General features: G+C 51.6%; 2 protein-coding genes across 2 annotated transcripts; one reads left to right on the top strand and one right to left on the bottom strand.

Annotated features, from left to right (window-relative positions):
* Positions 1 to 4,774: 4,774 nt before the first annotated feature.
* Positions 4,775 to 7,128, top strand: LOC103172732 (alpha-endosulfine). Its single transcript, XM_007885452.2, has 3 exons — positions 4,775 to 5,050; positions 6,044 to 6,166; positions 6,797 to 7,128. The coding sequence occupies exons 1-3, from the start codon at positions 4,997 to 4,999 to the stop codon at positions 6,965 to 6,967; spliced, it is 348 nt and encodes a 115-aa protein (XP_007883643.1). The 5' UTR covers positions 4,775 to 4,996; the 3' UTR covers positions 6,968 to 7,128.
* Positions 7,129 to 9,912: 2,784 nt separating this feature from the next.
* Positions 9,913 to 21,753, bottom strand: msto1 (misato mitochondrial distribution and morphology regulator 1). Its single transcript, XM_042346166.1, has 14 exons — positions 21,591 to 21,753; positions 18,469 to 18,604; positions 17,287 to 17,356; positions 16,687 to 16,762; positions 15,582 to 15,636; positions 14,633 to 14,771; positions 14,144 to 14,261; positions 13,907 to 14,041; positions 13,209 to 13,364; positions 12,533 to 12,664; positions 11,968 to 12,152; positions 10,880 to 10,984; positions 10,654 to 10,769; positions 9,913 to 10,185 (listed from the first exon to the last, which is right to left on the bottom strand). The coding sequence occupies exons 1-14, from the start codon at positions 21,672 to 21,674 to the stop codon at positions 9,947 to 9,949; spliced, it is 1,746 nt and encodes a 581-aa protein (XP_042202100.1). The 5' UTR covers positions 21,675 to 21,753; the 3' UTR covers positions 9,913 to 9,946.
* Positions 21,754 to 21,888: the final 135 nt, after the last annotated feature.

Here is a 21,888-nt window from a genome sequence, read left to right as displayed (position 1 = left end):
GGTTGGTTGGTTGGGGTTGGTTGGTTGGTTGGGGGTTGGTTGGTTGGTTGGGGTTGGTGTGGTTGGGTGGGGTGTGGGGTTGGGGTTGGGGGGTGTGGGTTTGGTGTGGGTTGGGTTGGGTTGGGTTTTTTTTTTTTTTTTTTTTTGGTTGGGGGTTGGGGTTGGGTTGGGTGTGGGGTTGTTTTTGTTTTTTTTTTTTGGGTGTGGGTGTGTGTGGTTGTTTGGGGTTGGTTGTGGGGTTTGGTTGGTTGTTGGTTTGGTGGTTGGGGTTGGTTGGTGGTTGTTGGGGGTTGTTGTGGGGGTGGTTGGGGTGTTGTTGGGGGTTGTTGTGGGGTTGGTTGGGGGGTTGGTTGGTTGGGGGTTGGTGGTGGTGGGTTGGTTGGGGGGGTTGGTTTGTTGGTTGGGGTTGGTTGGGGTGTTGGTTGGTTGGTGGGTTGTGTTGTTGTTGGTGGGTTTGGGGTTGGTTTGGTTGGGTGGTTGGTTGGTTGGTTGGGGTGGGTTGGGGTTGGTTGTTGGGGGTTGGTTGGGGGTGGTTTTGGGGTTGGTGGTTGGGGGTTGGTTGGTTGGTTGGGGGTTGGTTGGTTGGGGTGTTGGGGGTTGGTTGGTTGGGGGTTGGTTGGTTGGGGGTTGGTTGGGGGTTGGTGGTTGGGGGTTGGTTGGGTTGGTTGGGGTTGGTTGGTTGGTTGGGGTTGGTTGGTTGGGGTGGTTGGTTGGTTGGGTTGGTTGGTTGGGGGTTGGTTGGGGTTGGGTGGTTGGGTTGGTTGGTTGGGGGGTTGGTTGGGGGTTGGTTGGTTTTGGTTGGTTGGTGGTTGGGTTGGTTGGTTGGTTGGGTTTTGGTTGGTTGGTTGGGGGTTGGTTGTTGGTTTGGTGGTTGGTTGGGGGTTGGTTGGTTGGGGTTGGTTGGTTGGTTGGGGTTGGTTGGTTGGGGGTTGGTTGGGGTTGGTTGGGGGTTGGTTGGGGGTTTGGGTTGGTTGGTTGGGGTTGGTTGGTTGGTTGGGGGTTGGTTGGTTGGGTTGGTTGGGGGTTGGTTGGTTGGGTTGGGGGTTGGTTGGTTGGTTGGTTGGGGATTTTGGTTGGTTGGGGGTTGGTTGGGGTTGGTTGGTAGGTTGGTTGGGGGTTGGTTGGTTGGGGTTGGTTGGTTGTTGGTTGGTTGGTTGGGGGTTGGTTGGTTGGGTTGGTTGGTTGGGTTGGTTGGTTGGTTGGGGTTGGTTGGTTGGGGGGGTTGGTTGGTTGGGGTTGGTTGGTGGGGTGGTTGGTTGGGGGGTTGGGTTGGTTGGTTGGTTGGGGGTTGGTTGGTTGGTTGGTGGTTTGGGGTTGGTTGGGTTGGGTTGGTTGGTTGGGTTGGTTGGTTGGTTGGTTGGGTTGGTTGTTTTGGTTGGTTGGGGTTGGTTGGTTGGTTGGGTGGTTGGTTGGTTGGGTTGGTTGGTTGGTTGGTTGGGGGGTGGTTGGTTGGTTGGGTTGGTGGTTGAGTTGGTGGTTTGGGGGTTGGGTTGGGTTTGGTTGGTTGGTTTGGTTGGTTGGTTGGTTGGGGGGTGGTTGGTTGGGTTGGTTGGTTGGTTGGTTGGGTGGGTGGTTGGTTGGTTGGGGGTTGGTTGGTTGGTTGGGGGTGGTTGGTTGGGGGTTGGTTGGTTGGGGGTTGGTTGGTTGGTTGGTGGTTGGTTGGGTTGGGGGTGGTTGGTTGGTTGGTTGGTTGGTTGGTTGGGGGGGGTGGTTGGGGGTTGTTTGGTTGGTTGGTTGGTTGGGGTGGTTGGTTGGTTGGTTGGTTGGTTGGATGGGGTTGGTTGGTTGGGTTGGTTGGTTGGTTGTTGGTTGGGGGTTGGTTGGTTGGTTGGGGTGTTGGTTGGTTGGGTTGGTTGGTTGGTTGGGGGGTTGGGGTTGGGTTGGTTGGTTGGTTGGTGGGGGTTGGTTGGTTGGGGGTTGGTTGGATTGGTTGGTTGGTTGGTTGGGGTGGTTGGTTGGTTGGTTGGTTGGGGGTTGGTTGGTTGGGGTTGGTTGGTTGGTTGGTTGGGGGTTGTTGGGGGGTTGGTTGGTTGTTGGTTGGGGTTGGGTTGGTTGGTTGGTTGGGGGTTAGTTGGTTGGTGGTTGGTTGGTTGGGGTTGTTGGGGTTGGTTGGTTGGTTGGTTGGGGTTGGTTGGTTGGTTGGTTGGTTTGGTTGGGGGTTGGTTTGGTTGGTGGTTGGTTGGTTGGGTTGGTTGGTTTGGTTGGTTGGGGGTTGGTTGGGGGGGGGTTGGTTGGGTTGGTCGTTTGGTTGGGGTTGGGTTGGGGGTTAGTTGGAGGTTGGTTGGTTGGTTGGGGGTTGGTTGGTTGGTTGGTTGGGGGTTAGTTGGGGGTTGGTTGGTTGGGGTTAGTTGGGGTTGGTTGGTTGGTTGGGGTTGGGTTGGTTGGTTGGTTGGGGGTTGGTTGGTTGGTTGGTTGGGGTTGTTGGGGGTTGGTTGGTTGGGGGTTGGTTGGGGGTTGGTTGGTTGGTGGTTAGTTGGGGGTTGGTTGGTTGGTTGGGGGTTAGTTGGGGGTTGGTTGCTTGGTTGGTTGGGGTGTTGGTTGGTTGGGGGTTAGTTGGGGGTTGGTTGGTTGGTTGGGGGTTGGTTGGGGGTTGGTTGGTTGGGTTGGGGGTTGGTTGGGGGTTGGTTGGTTGGTTGGTTGGGGGTTAGTTGGGGGTTGGTTGGGGGTTAGTTGGGGGTTGGTTGGTTGGTTGGTTGGGGGTTGGTTGGAGGTTGGTTGGTTGGCGGTTGGTTGGTTGGGGGTTGGTTGGGTTGGTTGGGGGTTGGTTGGTTGGTTGGTTGGTTGGTGGTTGGTTGGTTGGTTGGGGGTTGGTTGGTGGTTGGTTGGTTGGAGGTTGGTTGGTCGGTTGGGGGTTGGTTGGTTGGTTGGGGGTTAGTTGGTTGGTTGGGGGTTAGTTGGAGGTTGGTTGGTTGGTTGGTTGGGGGTTGGTTGGGGGTTGGTTGGTTGGTTGGGGGTTGGTTGGTTGGGGGTTGGTTGGTTGGTTGGTTGGTTGGGGGTTGGTTGGTTGGTTGGGGGTTGGTTGGTTAGTTGGTTGGTTGGTTGGGGGTTGGTTGGTTGGTTGGTTGGGGGTTGGTTGGTTGGTTGGGGGTTGGTTGGTTGGTTGGTTGGGGGTTGGTTGGGGGTTGGTTGGTTGGTTGGTTGGGGGTTGGTTGGTTGGTTGGGGGTTAGTTGGTTGGTTGGTTGGGGGTTGGTTGGTTGGTTGGGGGTTAGTTGGTTGGTTGGTTGGTTGGGGGTTGGTTGGTTGGGGGTTGGTTGGTTGGGGATTTGGGTTGGTTGGGGTGGTGGTTGGTTGGGGTTGGTTGGTTGGTTGGGGGTTGGTTGGTTGGTTGGGTTGGTTGGGTTGGTTGGGTGGTTGGCTTGGTTGGTTGGTTGGGGGTTGGTTGGTTGGGGGTTGGTTGGTTGGTTGGGGGTTGGTTGGTTGGTTGGGGGGTTGGTTGGTTGGGGGTTAGTTGGGGCTTGGTTGGTTGGGGGTTGGTTGGTTGGTTGGGTTGGTTGGTTGGGGTTGGTTGGGGGTTGGTTGGTTGGTTGGTTGGGGTTGGTTGGTTGGTTGGGGGTTTGGTTGGTTGGGTGTTGGTTGGTTGGTTGGGTGTTGGTTGGTTGGTTGGGTGGTTGGTTGGGTGTTGGTTGGGTGGTTGGGGGTTGGTTGGTTGGGTGTTGGTTGGTTGGTTGGTTGGGGGTTGGTTGGTTGGTTGGGTGTTGGTTGGTTGGGGTTGGTTGGTTGGTTGGGGTTGGAGGTTGGGTTGGTTGGGGGTTGGATGGTTGGTTGGGGTTGGTTGGTTGGGTGTTGGTTGGTTGTTGGTTGGTTGGGGGTTGGTTGGTTGGTTGGTTGGTTGGTTGGTTGGTTGGTTGGGGGTTGGTTGGTTGGTTGGGGGTTGGTTGGGGGTTGGTTGGTTGGTTGGGGGTTGGTTGGTTGGGGGTTGGTTGGTTGAGGGTTGGTTGGTTGAGGGTTGGTTGGTTGGTTGGGGGTTGGTTGGTTGGTTGGGGGTTGGTTGGTTGGTTGGTCGGTTGGTTCCTGAGATCTTTTGTTAGATTATGTAGTCCATAGTTTGTAAAATATATTACAACTGATTTAAGATTTCCAGCGTCTGAATCCACATCTGTTTCTGGTCCCGAGAGTTTCTTGTCTCACGATGACTCTCGTGTCAGCCTGACTCAGGCACTCTGTCAGGACACACACACACACTCACACACACACACTCACACTCACAGACTCACACACACACACACACTCACAGACTCACACACACACTCACACTCACAGACTCACACACACACACTCACAGACTCACACTCACACTCACAGACTCACACACACACACACACTCACAGACTCACACACACACACACACTCACAGACTCACACACACACACACACACACTCACAGACTCACACTCACACTCACAGACTCACACACACACACACACTCACAGACTCACACACACACTCACACTCACAGACTCACACACTCACACACACTCACACTCACAGACTCACACACTCACAGACTCACACACTCACAGACTCACAGACTCACACACTCAGACTCACACTCACAGACTCACACACACTCACAGACTCACACCCACCCACGCACTTACACAGGTCGGAGGCCCTGAGCTCCCAGTCTGGGTTGACGCTCCAGCGCAGCGCTGGGGGGGGGCGAGAAAAACATTTATCGGAGACGCCGTCCTTCCGCCTCTGACTGGATATGTGATGCATTGTCGGAAGAGGCAAAAGGAGTCACGGGAGGGGGAGGGGCTAAGTGGCGGGCGGGGCTATGGGACGCCGTGACGTCGGGCTAATTTGCCGCCGGGGAGGGCGGGTGAACACACTGCGCGGTCACAGTCAGTCAGTGAGAGACAGACGGGTGGCGGCCGCCATCTTGGCTGCGGATCGGTTTGGTCGGCGACAGATATAACCGGAGAGAAAGCAAAACAGCTCTGCCTCACACCATCTGTTACTATATACACCGGGACACCACCGGGACCGGCCGCCATGTCAGAGACTCAGGAGCCGGCGCCGCGGGGTGAGAGCGGCCAAGAGAAGCAGGTGATTTACTCCTCACCCCCTCCTCACCCACCTTTCTCCCCCCATCGTCAAAAGGTTCAATTACCCGCTGAGGGGAGGCAGCGCCATTACCCCAACGTCTCTCTCCCACCCCCGCCTCGTCTGTGTGTGCGTCTCTCTGGTGCGCGTGCGCGTCTCTGCGTGCGCGCGCCTCTGTGCGTCTGGTGCGCGTGTGTGTAAAACTGCTTTGTTGTACAAATCCAAATCCCTGAGGTTTATTATCACAACACCTGAACCCCAAGTGATGTGTGTGTCTGTCTGTGTGAGTGTCTGTGTGAGTGTCTGTGTGTGAGTGTCTGTGTGTGAGTGTCTGTGTGTGTCTGTCTGTGTGTCTGTGTAAGTGTCTGTCTGTGTGTGTGTCTGTGTGTCTGTCTGTGTCTGTGTGTCTGTCTGTGTGTGTGTGAGTGTCTGTGTGAGTGTGTGTCTGTGTGAGTGTGTGTGTGAGTGTGTGTGTGTGTGTCTGTGAGTGTGTGTGAGTGTGTGTGTCTGTGTGTGTGTCTGTGTGTGTGGTGACTCGGGGGCGACACAGATTATAATAATAATAATCTTGGCATTTGGCTCAGTGCTTTGTCACGTCTTTCAAACATCTCAAAGCGCTTCACAGGGTACAATGTAAAGTATAGTGACTGTGTGTTTTGTGGGTGAAACGTGGCAGCCAATTTTGGAATGATCCGCCCAAAAGGGCAGTGACGTCCGATTTGCCAACACCTTTTAAGAGAGAACTGGACAGGTATCTGGAGAAGTCAGGTTTGTGGGGTTATGGGGAGAAAGCTGGTGATTGGGGTTAGTGAGAGTGACGCTCTGTCAAAAAGCCGCACAGACTCGATGGGCCGAATGGCCTCCTTCTGTGCCGTAACATTCTATGATTCTATGATAATTGCACACAGCAGTGTTCCACAAACAGTTGAGTGACTATATTATGAATTGATTTTTGGAGGGATTATTACAGAAAGTGTTCGTTTCCGCTGTTGGCAGGACACACAGGAGAAAGGTGCTGTGAGTCTGGAGCAGGCAGAGGAAGCCAAGCTGAAGGCCAAGTATCCAGTGCTGGGGCGGCCTGGAGGTTCTGAGTTCTTAATGAAGAGGCTGTACAAAGGGGTAAGCAGCCTGCGAGGTGTTGTGGAGTCTTGTTGCTTCTCTTATGCCGACTCTTTCTCTTTCCCGTACTGACTGGTCCGCTCAGTAGGCTCCAGCCTGCTCCATGTCCCCCTCCCGGCCTGCCCCACCATTGCCAATCAGGCCTTCAGCCTCTGTGCCGCCACCGACTGGAACGCCATCCCACAGTCCCTCCGCCTCGCCCCTTCCTTCACCTCCTTTGACACCCGTCTCAAAATCTTGCTCTTCAACCGTGCCTTAGGTCCCCCTCCCTGCCCTTCACCCCTCCTGATCCCAACAGGTCCAAATTTAGGGTCCAATTCCTGACTGTTCAGGATCTTGGGACGTCCTCCTAACTTGAAAGGTAAGGTACTGTGTAAATGTAATGTCTTGTTCTTATCTGTCTTTTCCCCTCTCTGCTTGTCGCACTCTGTATATAATATATAATAATAATCCTTGTATTTGATACAGCGCCTTATCATGTCGTTGAGACATCTCAAAGCCCTTCACAGAATATACTGCAAAGTGGATTGATTGTATGTTTTGTCGGTGAAACGCAGCAGCCAATTGCCCACAGTGGACCTAAAGCTTGGCTGTGCACTTGCTAACACTGTTCTATTCCTCTTCCCGCAGCAAAAATACTTTGACTCTGGAGACTACAACATGGCCAAAGCCAAGATGAAGAACAAACAACTCCCGGCGAGCGACCCAGACAAGAACCCGGTGACCGGGGACCACATCTTAACGCCAAAGGACTTACCACAGAGGAAGTCGTCACTGGTTACTAGCAAGTTGGCAGGCTGATAGGTCTGCACGTGTGTGGGTGTGTGTGTGTGTGTGTGAATGTGTGTGTCCGTCCGCTGTATATCGAGGCTGGGGACCATCCATCGCAGGCCTGCTGTAATTCATGAGGGGGGGAGAAATGAATAAGTTATATAAAGTTATTGTGAACTTTTTAAACTCAACACAAAATGGTCGGTACATATACTTCTACTTATCTACGCACATACAAAGCAAGAGAACTGAATGGGTTTCCCTGCTTCTCTCTTGCTCTCTCTCCCGCAGGTCCCCTTGATCGACAGTACACGGGAGTGTGGAAGGGGCTCCAGTCTGCGAGCTGGGTGCTACTAAGAGTTGAGAGAGAGCCTGGCTCGCTAACCCGGTCCAGTGGTTATTGAGGGAAGCTCTGGGGCTGTGTGTGTGAGGGGGCAGATGTAAATTAAAATATTTCCACATTGTATCTTGTGTTGTGCACACTGGGACCTTTCCCCTTCACACTCGCTGCTGTGTGTATAGTAATTGCACTTGCCCAGCACCTCGCATAAATCCCACTTGAAGTTCCTGGTCTCTAGATAAAATTGCACCTTTTTATAGTATAATTTAATAAGTCCTCTTCCCTGCCCCCGATCACCCCCTCTCCCCCCAGCCCCCCCCTCACCACACTGATTGTGTCTTCCAGGCATCTCCACTTACGCATGCGATTGATGTCTGCGTTGTTGCATGTGAGACCAGAGGCCTCCTTACCACAGCCCGGACTCTGTAAATATAGCAAAGCGGCTTTGGGATTTCTTTATTTTCTTTCTCAATATTTTTTGTTTCTCTCCTTACTCCCCCCACCCCTTTCCCTGATACTGCACCACGGACTATCTGACAGGCCTGTCAGTCAGACAACTAAAACTGCTGCTGATCAGACTTCAAAGCGCAGATAGGAAGTTTTGTGAATGGAGAGGGAGAGAGAAAATGGGACGGAGTTTGGATTCTGAGACGAGTGACTTGCCTGCCACTGGCTTCATGGCTTGCTAACGGCATTTACTTGTTCGCCCTCCCCATCCCCATTTAAAGATCCATCTCCCTGCCCCTCGTGGAGTTTACTGGCTAAAACAGACACTTCACTGGGAAGTGCTTTGAGATGCCTCGTCAACATAAGGCTCTGGATCAAATAGTAAATTATAATAATAAATCCTCTGGGTTTCACACAGTTGTCGGAGGGAAAATCCTTAACCGAGTCTTCATTTTGAAGTTGTTTTCTTTTTCTTTCTACCCCACCCCCCCAGCTGCGCAGTTTGTACAATATCAGTCTGGCTCAGTCACTTGCTTTCTTGCCTCTGAGTCAGGAGATCAGAAACTTGGAATCACAGTCGAAACTGACGCTGTAATACAGCGCTGGGGGGAAGTGCTCTCCCTTCTGAGGACACGTTAAACCCGTCGGCCCGTTCAGGTGGTCGTTAAAGATCCCCCTTGTCGGGGGTGGGGGGGTATTGGCAGGAGGCACAGTCAGTGGCCTCATGATCTCAGGGTATGTCTTTCCCAATGGAGGGGGGGGTGCAGAGCTGCTCTAGGTGAATGTTGATCCTGTTCAGCTAAGGTGGGGGTTGAATTCCAAATTACTTTTGGGAGGGGATTTGTGTGGACTGGATGTACTGAGAGCAATGTTGTTGTGTCCTGTCCGTCCCGTCCCCCCCCCCCGGGGGGAATGGGAGGATTGCTAACAGGCGCTGAAACCTTTGTATCATTTAATCTTATTGTCAATAATGTAAAATGATTTGTATAGAAGTAGGAACAGCGCTAGGAAGTAATTTTTTGTCAGTATTTTCAATAAATTTTACATCCTTTTACTGTACCCCTTGTGAGTTTGTACCTTTCCTCCCCCCCTCCCCCCAGGCTTGTGTGGGTTTGTAATCCCCTCTCTCCCCACCAGCCCAGTGTGTGTTTGTAACCTCCTGGCCTGTGTGAAGCCTGGCTCAGTTGGGACCTCTTGGTCAGAAGGTTGTGTGTTAGAACTGTTGACTTTGACAGTGCAGTGCTGGGGCAAATACTGTATTATCAGACCTTAACCCCATCCCCATCTGCCTGTTCAGGTGGACATTAAAGATCCCAGTGCAATAGAGAAGAGTTTCTTGACACCTGGACTCATGTCCTATATACTTACAAGTTGTTGTTTAGCTGAAGTTGTCTATACCTGGTCAGGTGGATGTTAAACAATTCTCGGCTGTGGGAAACGACAGGGAGTTTCTCTTTGTGTCCTGGCTGGAGTCTCTGTAAGGCCACTGATCAGCCCAGCACAGTTTGAAACTCGAACATTAAAAAGATCAACATGTTGCTTGCAGTGATAGTGAATTTGTGTGTCGGCCTGACTCACTCGCTCGGTAGCACTCACACATCATGAGTTAAAAAGCTGTGGGTTCACGCGCTACGCCTGGAAGATTGACCACCAACCCGACGCCGTACTGCCCCATTAAAAACGTAACTCGCTCTCAGTGAGAAACAGGCTCTGTGACCCCATCACCCTCACCCGGCTCATGACTCCCCAGCCCCCAAAGGATAGAGTTCAAAATCCTTGTCCTCATCTTCAAGGCCCTCCATGGCCTTGTTCCTCCCCATCTACCTCTGTGACCTGCTGACCCCTTACCAATCCATCCATTCCCTTCCCTCAGCAGGCATTGCCCTGCTCCATGTCCCCCGACCAGCCCACCCCACCATCGGCGGTCAGGCCTTCAGCCTCTCTGCCCCATCCTCTGGAACTCCATCCCACAGTCCCTCCACCTCACCCCCTCCTTCAAGACCCGTCTCAAAAGCCTCCTCTTCGACTGTGCCTTCCGTCATCCTCCCACCCCCACTGTCCCGATTCTCCCCCAGCTCGGGTCCAAATCCCTGACTGTCCAATGCCTTGGGATGTCCTCTCGATGTGAAAGGCAGGCGCTGTGTAAATGTTATTTGTATTGTCACAGTGCTAGGTGGGAGTAAGAGGGTTAAACACGGCTCTCTCACTGAGCAAAGGTATCTTTATTCCATGTCAGACTCGTCCTCTGATTCGTCTAGGTCAAAGTTCATCTTGTAGCATTGCGAGAGGGTCCTCAGCTCCTCCAGGGCATCTTTGAAGTCATCCACCTCCGTGCCTGCGGACAGGAAGCTGTTGAACTTGCGGAGGTCGAGGCAGGTCACATCCTTGTGTAGGTTCCTCAGAACGTTGTGCAGCACAGGCGAGGACTGCAGGGCGCTCAGTACCGGCATACTTTCCACTCCTGACCAAACAGAACACACAATCACTACACACAACAGGGGAATTTGATAGGCGAAAGACATGGTATCTTCGTAAATGATCTGGAGCTAGGAGTCACAAGCACGGGGGCTAAATTTGCAGATTTACCTAGTCATATAGTACATAAATAATAATAATCCTTGTACTTGATATAGCGCTTTATCACATCTTCAAGACATCTCACAGGATACATTGTAAACTGGGTATTTTGTGGGTGAAATGTAGCAGCCAATTGTGCACAACAGTGGACTGAGTGACCAAATATGTTTTTTCTGGAGTGATTATTACCCCTGGAAAGAGATCCATCAATAGTTCTTTCCGATGGAAGCTAGTAAATACACTTCACAGTCAATCGTCAAGCTCTGCAACCCCCATCCCCAACTGACCGCTCCCCACCCTGATCGTCTCCCTCCCTCTCTCTGTCCCACCTGCATGCTGCAGTCTGACTTACCACCACCTGATGGCGCTCCCGCTGCCGCCAGGTGTCCCTGTCTGTTGATGGCGGCTGTGAACAGTTGTGGGTATGGAGTCAGCACTTTGCTCGGGGTCTGAGCCACATGGACAGCACTGAGGGGAGATCAGGGTTTATACAGGACAGTAGCACATGCACTCATCAATGGTCACAAACATACACACACGTGAGCACACAGCCGCACCTGTCAGCAGGCCTGTCATACCTGAGTGTGGCTGGGAAATGGCTGTAGATGTATTTGCCGAGCACCTCGTCTCCTGTTGGGCAGGCGTGTAAGACGGAGGGGGGTTTCTCCCCTGGGGGCAGGTTACTGCAGGACAGGAGGACAGTGTAAGTCAGGGAATCAGTACAGAATCACTCACCCACCTCGCCCATATCTCAGGTATTATTACCCCCGGAAAGTGATCTGCCAATCGACTAACAAACGGGTTCCTACTGACTGCTGGTAAACAGAGGTGGGTGTGTCTCTGTGTGTGTGTGTGTGGAGTAAGGAAACTTGCGTAAGGTTTGCCCTGACCCAACCGAGAATCAAACCCAGGTCCTCTGGCTTGCGAAGTGAGTGCTCTAACCACTGAGCTACAGGACTCCAGAATCACACTCCCCTTTCACTACGTGAGCAATTCCTCCTAAATTCTCCTTCAGATCCCCCAGTCGCTATTTTACACTTGTCATATACCTAATCTCCTATGTCCCTATCTTATATGGTGTTAACCCTGCTTCCCTCCACCCTCCCCAATCCTGACACCCATCTTGGGTCTGAAACACTGATTGTCCAGTGCCTTTGGATGTCCTCCCGACATGAAAGGCGCTAATGTAATTTTGTTGTTGTTAACATAAGAACATAACCATTTGCCAGACGAAAGAAGCCCAAGGTCCATCCAGTTCATCTTCCACCATCCTGGCAGTCAATTGACATGTCGTGTCCCAAACTATATACTGTATATATCCCCAGATATTGTTTCCTAACATTTTTTGCTTCCATCGCCTTAGGGCAAATGGCTAACGGGAGTGGCTAAGGGCATGTTATATTAGTCAAGCGCTCTGAGATGCTACCTTGTATGGAGGGCGCTATAATAAATAATAATAATCCTTGCATTTGATATAGCGCCTTTTCATGTCTTTGAGACGCCTCAAAGCAGGATATACTGTAAAGTGTAGTGACTGTGCATTGGGTGGGCAAAACGCACCAAATATAAACTATATAACTAAGTTGTTGTTGTCGTCAGTGGAGAACGAGGGGGTTCTGTATTATTGTGTTTTAGTCACGAAAGGCTTGGGCTCTGCTCTGCTCACCTGACCTGCTGCTCCCTGCTGATCCCTCTCAGTACCACGGACTGAGAGAAGCACCTGGAGTCTCTCAGCTCCCCACACGGGGACAGCGGCCTCCAGGGCACCTCCCCCTGGTGACTGAAAAGCGCGTCTGGCAGCGTGCTGCCCTCCTGCAGCGGGAAAGGGAGCGAAGCCGAGGCCATGACCATCTGATAGAGTGAGAGAGAGAGCGACAGAAAGAGAGACACACACAGATGCAGAACGAAAAAATCAAGTTAGTTTAGGTGAAAGCCTGGGTGATGAATCTGCAATCTGACTTGCCACCACCCGGTTCCTGGGGTGTGTGCTCTCAGTGAGCAAGACAGGATAATAATAATAATAATACTTGCCTTTGATACAGCGCATTATCACGTCTTTGAGACATCTCAAAGCGCTTCACAGGATACACTGTAAAGTGCAGTGAAAGTGTTTTGTGGGTGAAACGATAAGGGTAAGCCAGTGAGTTTCACTGTGGACACAGCCAGGGGACACACAGCGTCTGACATGCGTATGGCCTGGGACACGCCTGCACTGGGAGTCTGCATTGTACCTTCCTTCCTGAGACGTTGAGAGCGTTGGCGAGCTGCACCAGCGAGAGGTTGGAGGAATGCAGCCGGTGAGGCAGAGTCAGGGTGTCCAGGGCACTCGCCAGCACAGCACTGCTGTGGTAGTTCACAGAGGCCTGGTCATGAAGATAATATGTTACACTCCTCGCCTCCTAACCCCTGGCACAGTGCAGAGGGAACTTTACTGTGTCTCTAACCCTGACCTGGGAGTGTGGACACACAGTGTAGAGGAGCGTTACTGTGTCTCTAACCCTGACCTGGGAGTGTGGACGGACACACAGTGTAGAGGAGCTTTACTGTGTATGTAACCCTGACCTGGGAGTGTGGACACACAGTGTAGAGGAGCTTTACTGTGTCTCTAACCCTGACCTGGGAGTGTGGACGGACACACAGTGTAGAGGAACTTTATTGTGTCTCTAACCCTGACCTGGGAGTGCGGACGCACAGTGTAGAGGGAGCGTTACTGTGTCTGTAACCCTGACCTGGGAGTGTGGACACACAGTGTAGAGGAGCTTTACTGCGTCTCTAACCCTGACCTGGGAGTGTGGATACACAGTGTAGAGGGAGCTTTACTGTGTCTCTAACCCTGACCTGGGAGTGTGCTTTATTGTGCTGTTGCTGGGCTGTGTGGACAGGGTACAGAGCTGGGGAAGGACTCACATTGTAGATGAGGTGAGGGAAGGTGGCAGCGGAAGCTGGTCGGCGTCTCAGCAGGTTCTCGTTGAGGGAGAGCGGGCAGAAGATGGAGCTGCGGTTGGACAAGTTCACAATCCCCATTACGGTGTTCAGCAGCCGGTAAATATCCTTCACAGGACTCTGGGGGAGAGGGAAATCCAACATTAACTTACCCCACCCCCATTCACAATCACACCCTCTCTTCCAGCTCTATTCCCCGCCTCAGCTCTCCACCTCTGGCTTCTGGCTCGATTGGCCCTCTGTAACACCCTGACTCCCTCCCTCCTTCTATCCCTCCCTCCTCTCTATCCCTCCCCCCCTTCTATCCTCCCTCCCCACTGGTCTTCCCTTCCAGGTCCTGTCGATGAGATAGGCTGGGCTGTAATGTCATCGGCAGTGCCCTGGAATACTGTAGACCCGCCTAGCTCAGGAACCAGACTTGGGACCGTCACAGAGGGCTGGCTCAATTCACACATTCCATTGCCCCATTGACACCGGTCTCTACTCCGAGTCTGGCCTGGCCTCCTGCACTACACTACACCATGGGGCTAGGCTGGCTACAACACGGGGCTGGGCTGGCTATGGGGCTGGGCTGTGCTGATTACACCATGGGGCTGGGCTGCCCTCGCTGGGGTGCAGGGCTACAGGTAGGTTTCCCTCCCTCACTCGCTGTGTGTACTCACTGTCTCCATGTGTGAGGTGGGGGCCACTCCGCTGGTGAATATCCCCCGGCCCCCGTACTCATCCTTCAGCAGTTCCAACAGCTTGGACGCAGCTCCACTGAAGCCATCCTGCAGGTCACACAGCAGGTGGAAACCCTGCCACAGAGAATCACACACGCAGTCACATTATAATAATCTGTGGGATGAGAGCTACATACAAGAGGGAGCGGTCTGAGCGCAGGCCCACTGCGCTCCTACCTGCAGGTAATCACATTCCTCCACATAGAAGTGAAGCCGATCTTCAAAGTCGTCCAGAAAAGCTGGGTCTTGGAATAGCTTCTCCCCCTGGCCGAAGGCTTCGAAGCGATCAGAGTCCCTGCAACAAAAACACAGGCTCTTAATAATAACAATAATCCTTGCATTTGATATCGCACCTTATCATGTCGTTGAGATGTCTCAAAGCGCTTCACAGGATATAGTTTGCGCGCAGCCATGCAGTTTTATCTGTCGGCCAGGACAGCGGGAGAGAGAGAGAGAAAGTCCCCTCTTTTCCAATAGCGCCACGAGACAGGGAGACAGGAGCTCGGTTTAACATATCACCTGAGGGTCGGCAACTCTGACTATACAGCACTGCACTGGACAAACAGTATTGTGGGATGGCAGTGGTGTGTGTATGTGTATGGGGGGGAATTGGTCCAAAAGGAACGAGAACTGTGAGATGCTGAGTGCTGTACAGTGCTAACTTACCCCTCGTGGTTGTACTGATGGACAACACTGACAGTCTTTGGGTGTAAGTGGACCCTCAGGTAGTCAGACCACACCGTCACACTGCCCTCTAACTGATAGTTTCTCTGTGACAGGTCCAGTGGTCTCTGAGGCACAGCTCCTGGAGAGACAAGCAGGCAACATTTCAAAGACACTCACTGGTGGGCACACAGGCTGTGTAACTTGGAGAGATGGCACAGTGTAACATGGAGAGATGGAGTGCTCCACATACCCTGCCCAGCCCAGCCCATCAAGCGGTCAGGCCGTCAGCCTCTCTGCCCTGACGCATTGGAACTCCATCCCACAGCCTCACCCTCTCCCTTCCCTCCTTCAAAGCACGCCTCAAGACCCTCCTCTTCAACTGCGCCTTCAGTCATCCAGCTACCTCTACCCTCCCTGCCCTCCACCCCTCCTGAAACCAACCCCCAGCTCGGGTCCAAATCCCTGTTTATCTTCAACCCTTATTTCCTCAACCTTGTCTTCAAATCCCTCCACTCCTCTGCAGCCCCCGACCTCTCTGACCTCCTCTCTCCTCAAAACAGTGCCCGTTGCCTTCGCTCCACCGGGTCTGGCCTCCTCCTTGTCCCCCGAGTCCTCCGCTCAACCCTCGGCGGCCGTGCCTTCAGCCGCTATGCCCCGAGGCTATAGAACTGCCTTCCTCGCTCCCTCCCTTCCCATTTTCAGGTCTCTGCTGAAGACCTTTCTTTTCGACCATGCCTTTGATCATCTTCCTCCCCACCCTCCCCCTGGCTCCCCCCGGCTCAATCCCGGGATCCGTTACTGTGAAGCGCTCTGAGACGCCGTCTGGTGCGGAGGGCGCTATATAAATCCAAGTTATTGTTGTTGTTTGACCAGCACCTTTGTCCTGATGTGAAAAACGCTGGGTAAATATAATGTGTTGTTGTTGTTGGCACACAAACATTGCACTCACTTTGCTCTGCCTGGTATGCCGCGCCATTGAGGTTCCTGTCTGTGTGTCGTTGGCCCTGAGAGAGAGAGAGAGAGAGAGATAATGAGGCAAGTAACATGGAGTGCACAAATGTCAAAAAACTAAACTGTCGTGCCAAACACACTAAGCCTGTGACGTTTCGCCCACAAAATACAGTGTATCCTGTGAAGCGCTTTGACGTGATAAGGCTCTGTATTAAATGCAAGGCTTATTATTATCATTATAATAAAGCCTCGGCTTTCACTGACCGGCCAGGGAACTCCAGTGGAAAGATGAGGAGACAAAAGAATATGGGTTCACAAAGTCCTGTTACTCCCTGTGTTTTTTCTTACAATGAATGTTTATTTGCTATGGAAGATGATTGGAGTGTAACAATGCCTGACACAAGTAACTCTCTCCTCACTGACTCCATCCATGTTACTGATGTGGTACTGAACATGGCGACGATCATTATCTGCCATGAAAATGATGGCCATCCATCCGTCCGTCCATCCATCCATCCATCCATCGGATGTCTAAATACAGCTAAACAGTTGTACTGAATATGATTGAATAACTTCTAAATACAATGAACATCATTCTGCCACATGTTAGCATTGGTTTGTCAGTGCACTTTAGGGACGTGAGGGGTAACAGGACTTTGTGAACACCCTACAGAATTCTTGCATTTGATACAACGGGTTATCACGTATTCAAAGCTCTCCTCCAGCTTTACTGTGACCTCTGAGCTCCAGTCATGTTCCTGTCATGTACCAATCTCCCTGTTATCCCCATCCGGCCTTCAGATAAATCGTTAAACCCAGCTTCTGTCTGCGTCCTGTACAGGCAGATGTTAAAGATCTCGCGGCACTGTCAGGAAAACAGAAAGTGTCCTGGCCGACAATTCGACAGATAAAATTGTTCATTCACATTATGGCTGTTTGCAAGACGTTGCTGTACAGATTGGCTACTGCGTTCGCTTTCAAACACGCAGGCCCTGTACCTTACAATGAATCCTTGTTTCAATGCAGTAAGCTGCTGTGTCAAACGTGAAGGTGACTGCAGCTGGGAGTAAAGTACGGGTCACTGCAGTAAAGTGGCTGCTTACATCATGTCTGTCCAGATCACGCAGGAATTGGTTCTTTTTCACTGGCTCCTCCTTGTGCACTGAAACGCCCCCCTCCCTGGCAGGACAGAGAGAGACACCGTGTGTGAGAGAGATCGACTGCACTTTCATTCACAAATCTCCGAGGAATTAGGTGATACAACCAACCTGATTCCATCACCTAACTGCCTGTCTGCTCCCTCCGCTCAGTGGGCTCCGGCCTGCTACACGTCCCCACCCTGCTCAACCTGCCCCACCATCGGTGGTCAGGCCTTCAGCCTCTCTGCCCCCACCATCGAGAACTCCATTCCACAGTTCCTTCGCCTCGCTCCCTCCCTTCCTTCAAGGCCCGTCTTAAGACCCACATCTTTGAGCAGGCAATCAGTCACCATGTTTGAGTTAGGTTTCTGCTGGAGTCTAACCAGCTAAAACCACATTGTTTGCCACTGAGAGCACTGTCCAGCAAATTTTCCCACGGCTTGTCCAGCTAGGACCACCCTAGCCGTTAGGGCTTTCACTTGCATGTTAACGGTACTCTGAACGTGACAGCTGCTGTCACCGAGCCACACACACAGAGGAGTGTTAGGTATGTCTAGGTCTTACCATGTCACTGTGGGCTCTGTCTGCCTTCCCTCATACAATACTCCCTCCTGCTTCAGACTGTTCAGACTTCCTGAAACACACGCATATCAGTTACCGCAGAGCAATGAGACCTTCCTAAACATCAGGTTAGAACATTACCAATTGCTGGGGCTCCAGGTTAGAGACACAGTAAAGCTCCCTCTACACTGTGCGTACATCCACACTCCCAGGTCAGCGTTACAGACACAGTAATGCTCCTCTACACTGTGCGTCCACACTCCCAGGTCAGGGTTACAGACACAGTAAAGCTCCTCTACACTGTGCGTCCACACTCCCAGGTCAGGGTTACAGACACAGTCCCTCTACACTGTGTGTCCACACTCCCAGGTCAGGGTTACAGACACAGTAACGCTCCCTCTACACTGTGCGTCCACACTCCCAGGTCAGGGTTAGAGACACAGTAAAGCTCCCTCTACACTGTGCGTACATCCACACTCCCAGGTCAGCGTTACAGACACAGTAATGCTCCTCTACACTGTGCGTCCACACTCCCAGGTCAGGGTTACAGACACAGTCCCTCTACACTGTGTGTCCACACTCCCAGGTCAGGGTTACAGACACAGTAAAGCTCCTCTACACTGTGTGTCCACACTCCCAGGTCAGGGTTACAGACACAGTAACACTCCTCTACGCAGTGTGTCCACACTCCCAGGTCAGGGTTACAGACACAGTAACGCTCCCTCTACACTGTGCGTCCACACTCCCAGGTCAGCGTTACAGACACAGTAATGCTCCTCTACACTGTGCGTCCACACTCCCAGGTCAGGGTTACAGACACAGTAAAGCTCCTCTACACTGTGCGTCCACACTCCCAGGTCAGGGTTACAGACACAGTAACACTCCTCTACGCAGTGTGTCCACACTCCCAGGTCAGGGTTACAGACACAGTAACGCTCCTCTACACTGTGCGTCCACACTCCCAGGTCAGGGTTACAGACACAGTAAAGCTCCCTCTACAGTGTGCATCCCAGGTCAGGGTTTGAGACACAATAAAGAGGTGTCAGGGATTTTTCACGTCTGCCTGAATAAAGCATTCTTTCCCTATCATTGCATTGACACAACCATCTGACTTTGGTAAGAGTGCTGCCGCCTGAGCCAGGCTGACACCAGTACAAAACAGCTGCGACACGGAGGCTTGTGTACCTTTGAGGTCCAGGAGAATGAGGCGTGGTGTGTAGGTGGTCTGGCCGTGCTGGGTCTGGCCCTCTCGGAACAGAACATTGTTGCTGATCTCACAGTACGGGTCCTTCACTTCGGCATCGTAGTACAGGTTGGAGTCCTGGAGCATGGAGAGCATGGAGAGACACAGCACATGGTATTTACTGCACAATTTGTAGCGCTGTTCACATCGCCAGGACCTCCCAATGCGCTCGATCCCACTCTCGCTTCATTGACTTCTACACCTCCTTTGCTTCCCGGCTCCACTCTCCATCCGCAACACCCCATTAGCCAAACACAGAGAAGTCTCTAATCTCCTTCTCTCCTCATCATCTCTCCTCTCTCCTCCTATCATCATCTCTCTCATCATCTCCTGACATCGGTGGTAGGGAAAATTCTAGATTCTATAAGTAGGGACGTCGTCGTGGGGCACATAGAAAGTCATAATATGATCAGGCAGAGTCAATACGGTTTTATGAAAGGGGAATCATATTTAACAAATCTTTTAGAGTTTATTTGAAGATGTAACTAGCAGGTTAGATAGGGGGGAACCAGTGGATATAGGTGGACTTAGATTTTCAGAAGGCATTCGACAAGGTGCCACATAAAAGGCTGTTATATAAGATTAGGGCGCATGGAATTAAGGGTAATACATTAGCATGGATCGAAGAATGGTTAACAGGCAGAAAGCAGAGAGTAGGGATAAACGGGTCCTTCTCAGATTGGCAGGTTGTGACTAGTGGAGTGCCGCAGGGATCAGTGCTTCTCTCCCCTCATCATCTCACCATCATCTCTCCTCATCATCATCTCTCCTCACTATCTCCCCTCATCATCATCACTCGCCTCATCATCATCTCTCCTCATCATCATCATCTCTCTTCCTCATCATCATCTCTCCTCCTCATCTCTCCTCCTCCTCATCTCTCCTCCTCCTCATCTCTCCTCATCATCATCTCCCCTCATCATCATCTCCCCTCATCATCATCATCTCTCCTCATCTCTCATCATCATCTCCTCCTCATCCTCATCTCTCCTGATCATCATCTCTCATTATCATCTCCTCATCATCTCTCCTCCTCCTCATCATCTCTCATCATCATCTCTCCTCCTCATCATCTCTCCTCACTATCTCCCCTCATCATCATCACTCGCCTCATCATCATCTCTCCTCATCATCATCATCTCTCTTCCTCATCATCATCTCTCCTCCTCATCTCTCCTCCTCCTCATCTCTCCTCATCATCATCTCCCCTCATCATCATCATCTCTCCTCATCATCATCATCATCTCTCCTCATCATCCTCATCTCTCCTGATCATCATCTCTCATTATCATCTCCTCATCATCTCTCCTCCTCATCATCATCTCTCCTCATCATCATCTCTCCTCATCATCATCATCTCTCCTCATCATCATCATCTCTCCTCATCATCATCTCTCCTCCTCATCATCATCTCTCCTCCTCATCATCATCTCTCCTCATCATCATCATCTCTCCTCATCATCATCATCTCTCCTCCTCATCATCTCTCCTCATCATCATCATCTCTCCTCATCATCATCATCTCTCCTCCTCATCATCATCTCTCCTCCTCATCATCATCTCTCCTCCTCATCATCATCTCTCCTCATCATCATCATCTCTCCTCATCATCATCTCTCCTCATCATCATCATCTCTCCTCATCATCATCATCTCTCCTCATCATCATCTCTCCTCCTCATCATCATCTCTCCTCCTCATCATCATCTCTCCTCCTCATCATCATCTCTCCTCCTCATCATCATCTCTCCTCCTCATCATCATCTCTCCTCCTCATCATCTCTCCTCCTCATCATCATCTCTCCTCATCATCATCTCTCTTCATCATCTCTCCTCCTCATCATCATCTCTCCTCATCATCATCATCATCTCTCCTCCTCATCATCATCTCTCCTCATCATCATCATCTCTCCTCATCATCATCATCGCTCCGCATCATCATCTCTCCTCCTCATCATCATCTCTCCTCATCATCATCATCTCTCCTCATCATCATCATCGCTCCTCATCATCATCATCGCTCCTCATCATCATCTCTCCTCCTCATCATCATCTCTCCTCCTCATCATCTCTCCTCCTCATCATCTCTCCTCCTCATCATCATCTCTCCTCATCATCATCTCTCCTCCTCATCATCATCTCTCCTCCTCATCATCATCTCTCCTCATCATCATCATCTCTCCTCCTCATCATCTCTCCTCCTCATCATCATCTCTCCTCCTCATCATCATCTCTCCTCATCATCATCATCATCTCTCTTCATCATCTCTCCTCCTCATCATCATCTCTCCTCCTCATCATCTCTCCTCCTCATCATCTCTCATCATCATCATCTCTCCTCCTCATCATCATCATCTCTCCTCATCATCATCTCTCCTCCTCATCATCATCTCTCCTCCTCATCATCATCTCTCCTCCTCATCATCATCTCTCCTCCTCATCATCATCTCTCCTCCTCATCATCATCTCTCCTCCTCATCATCATCTCTCCTCATCATCATCATCTCTCCTCATCATCATCTCTCCTCATCATCATCTCTCCTCCTCATCATCATCTCTCCTCATCATCATCTCTCCTCATCATCATCTCTCCTCATCATCATCTCTCCTCATCATCATCATCTCTCCTCATCATCATCTCTCCTCATCATCATCATCTCTCCTCCTCATCATCATCTCTCCTCCTCATCATCATCTCTCCTCATCATCATCATCTCTCCTCCTCATCATCATCTCTCCTCCTCATCATCATCTCTCCTCCTCATCATCATCTCTCCTCCTCATCATCATCTCTCCTCCTCCTCATCATTTCTCACCATCATCATCTCTCCTCCTCATCATCATCTCTCCTCCTCCTCATCATTTCTCACCATCATCATCTCTCCTCCTCATCATCATCTCTCCTCATCATCATCATCTCTCCTCCTCATCATCATCTCTCCTCCTCATCATCATCTCTCCTCCTCATCATCATCTCTCCTCCTCCTCATCATTTCTCACCATCATCATCTCTCCTCATCATCATCATCTCCCCCTTTCCCATCCTCTCTCCCTCAGGCCCTGACCTGAATGTTCCACCAGTGCGAGCCCACGAAGTTGCTGTAATGGCCAAGCTGCAGGGTCAGCACCTCCCGCCACACGCTGCCCATGGCAGCCTCCTGCCCCGTCCCTCCTTCCCCGCCAACCGCCGCTTTTAACTGTCACCCCGCGCGCACGTTCCACTTGCACTGCCTCACCGGCAATTCCCTCCTCCTTGACTCTGATTGGTTCAAGTTACACCGCTGCCACCCCCGACTCTGATTGGTCAGGCCACACGCCACTCATCCCAACCTCGTCTGTAACTGGTCGGCGCACACACCACTC

Source organism: Callorhinchus milii, unplaced genomic scaffold (assembly GCF_018977255.1).
Source record: "Callorhinchus milii isolate IMCB2004 unplaced genomic scaffold, IMCB_Cmil_1.0 Scaffold357, whole genome shotgun sequence".
NCBI classification, from domain to species: Eukaryota; Metazoa; Chordata; class Chondrichthyes; order Chimaeriformes; family Callorhinchidae; genus Callorhinchus; species Callorhinchus milii.
This window is presented reverse-complemented; position numbering and strand designations above follow the sequence as displayed.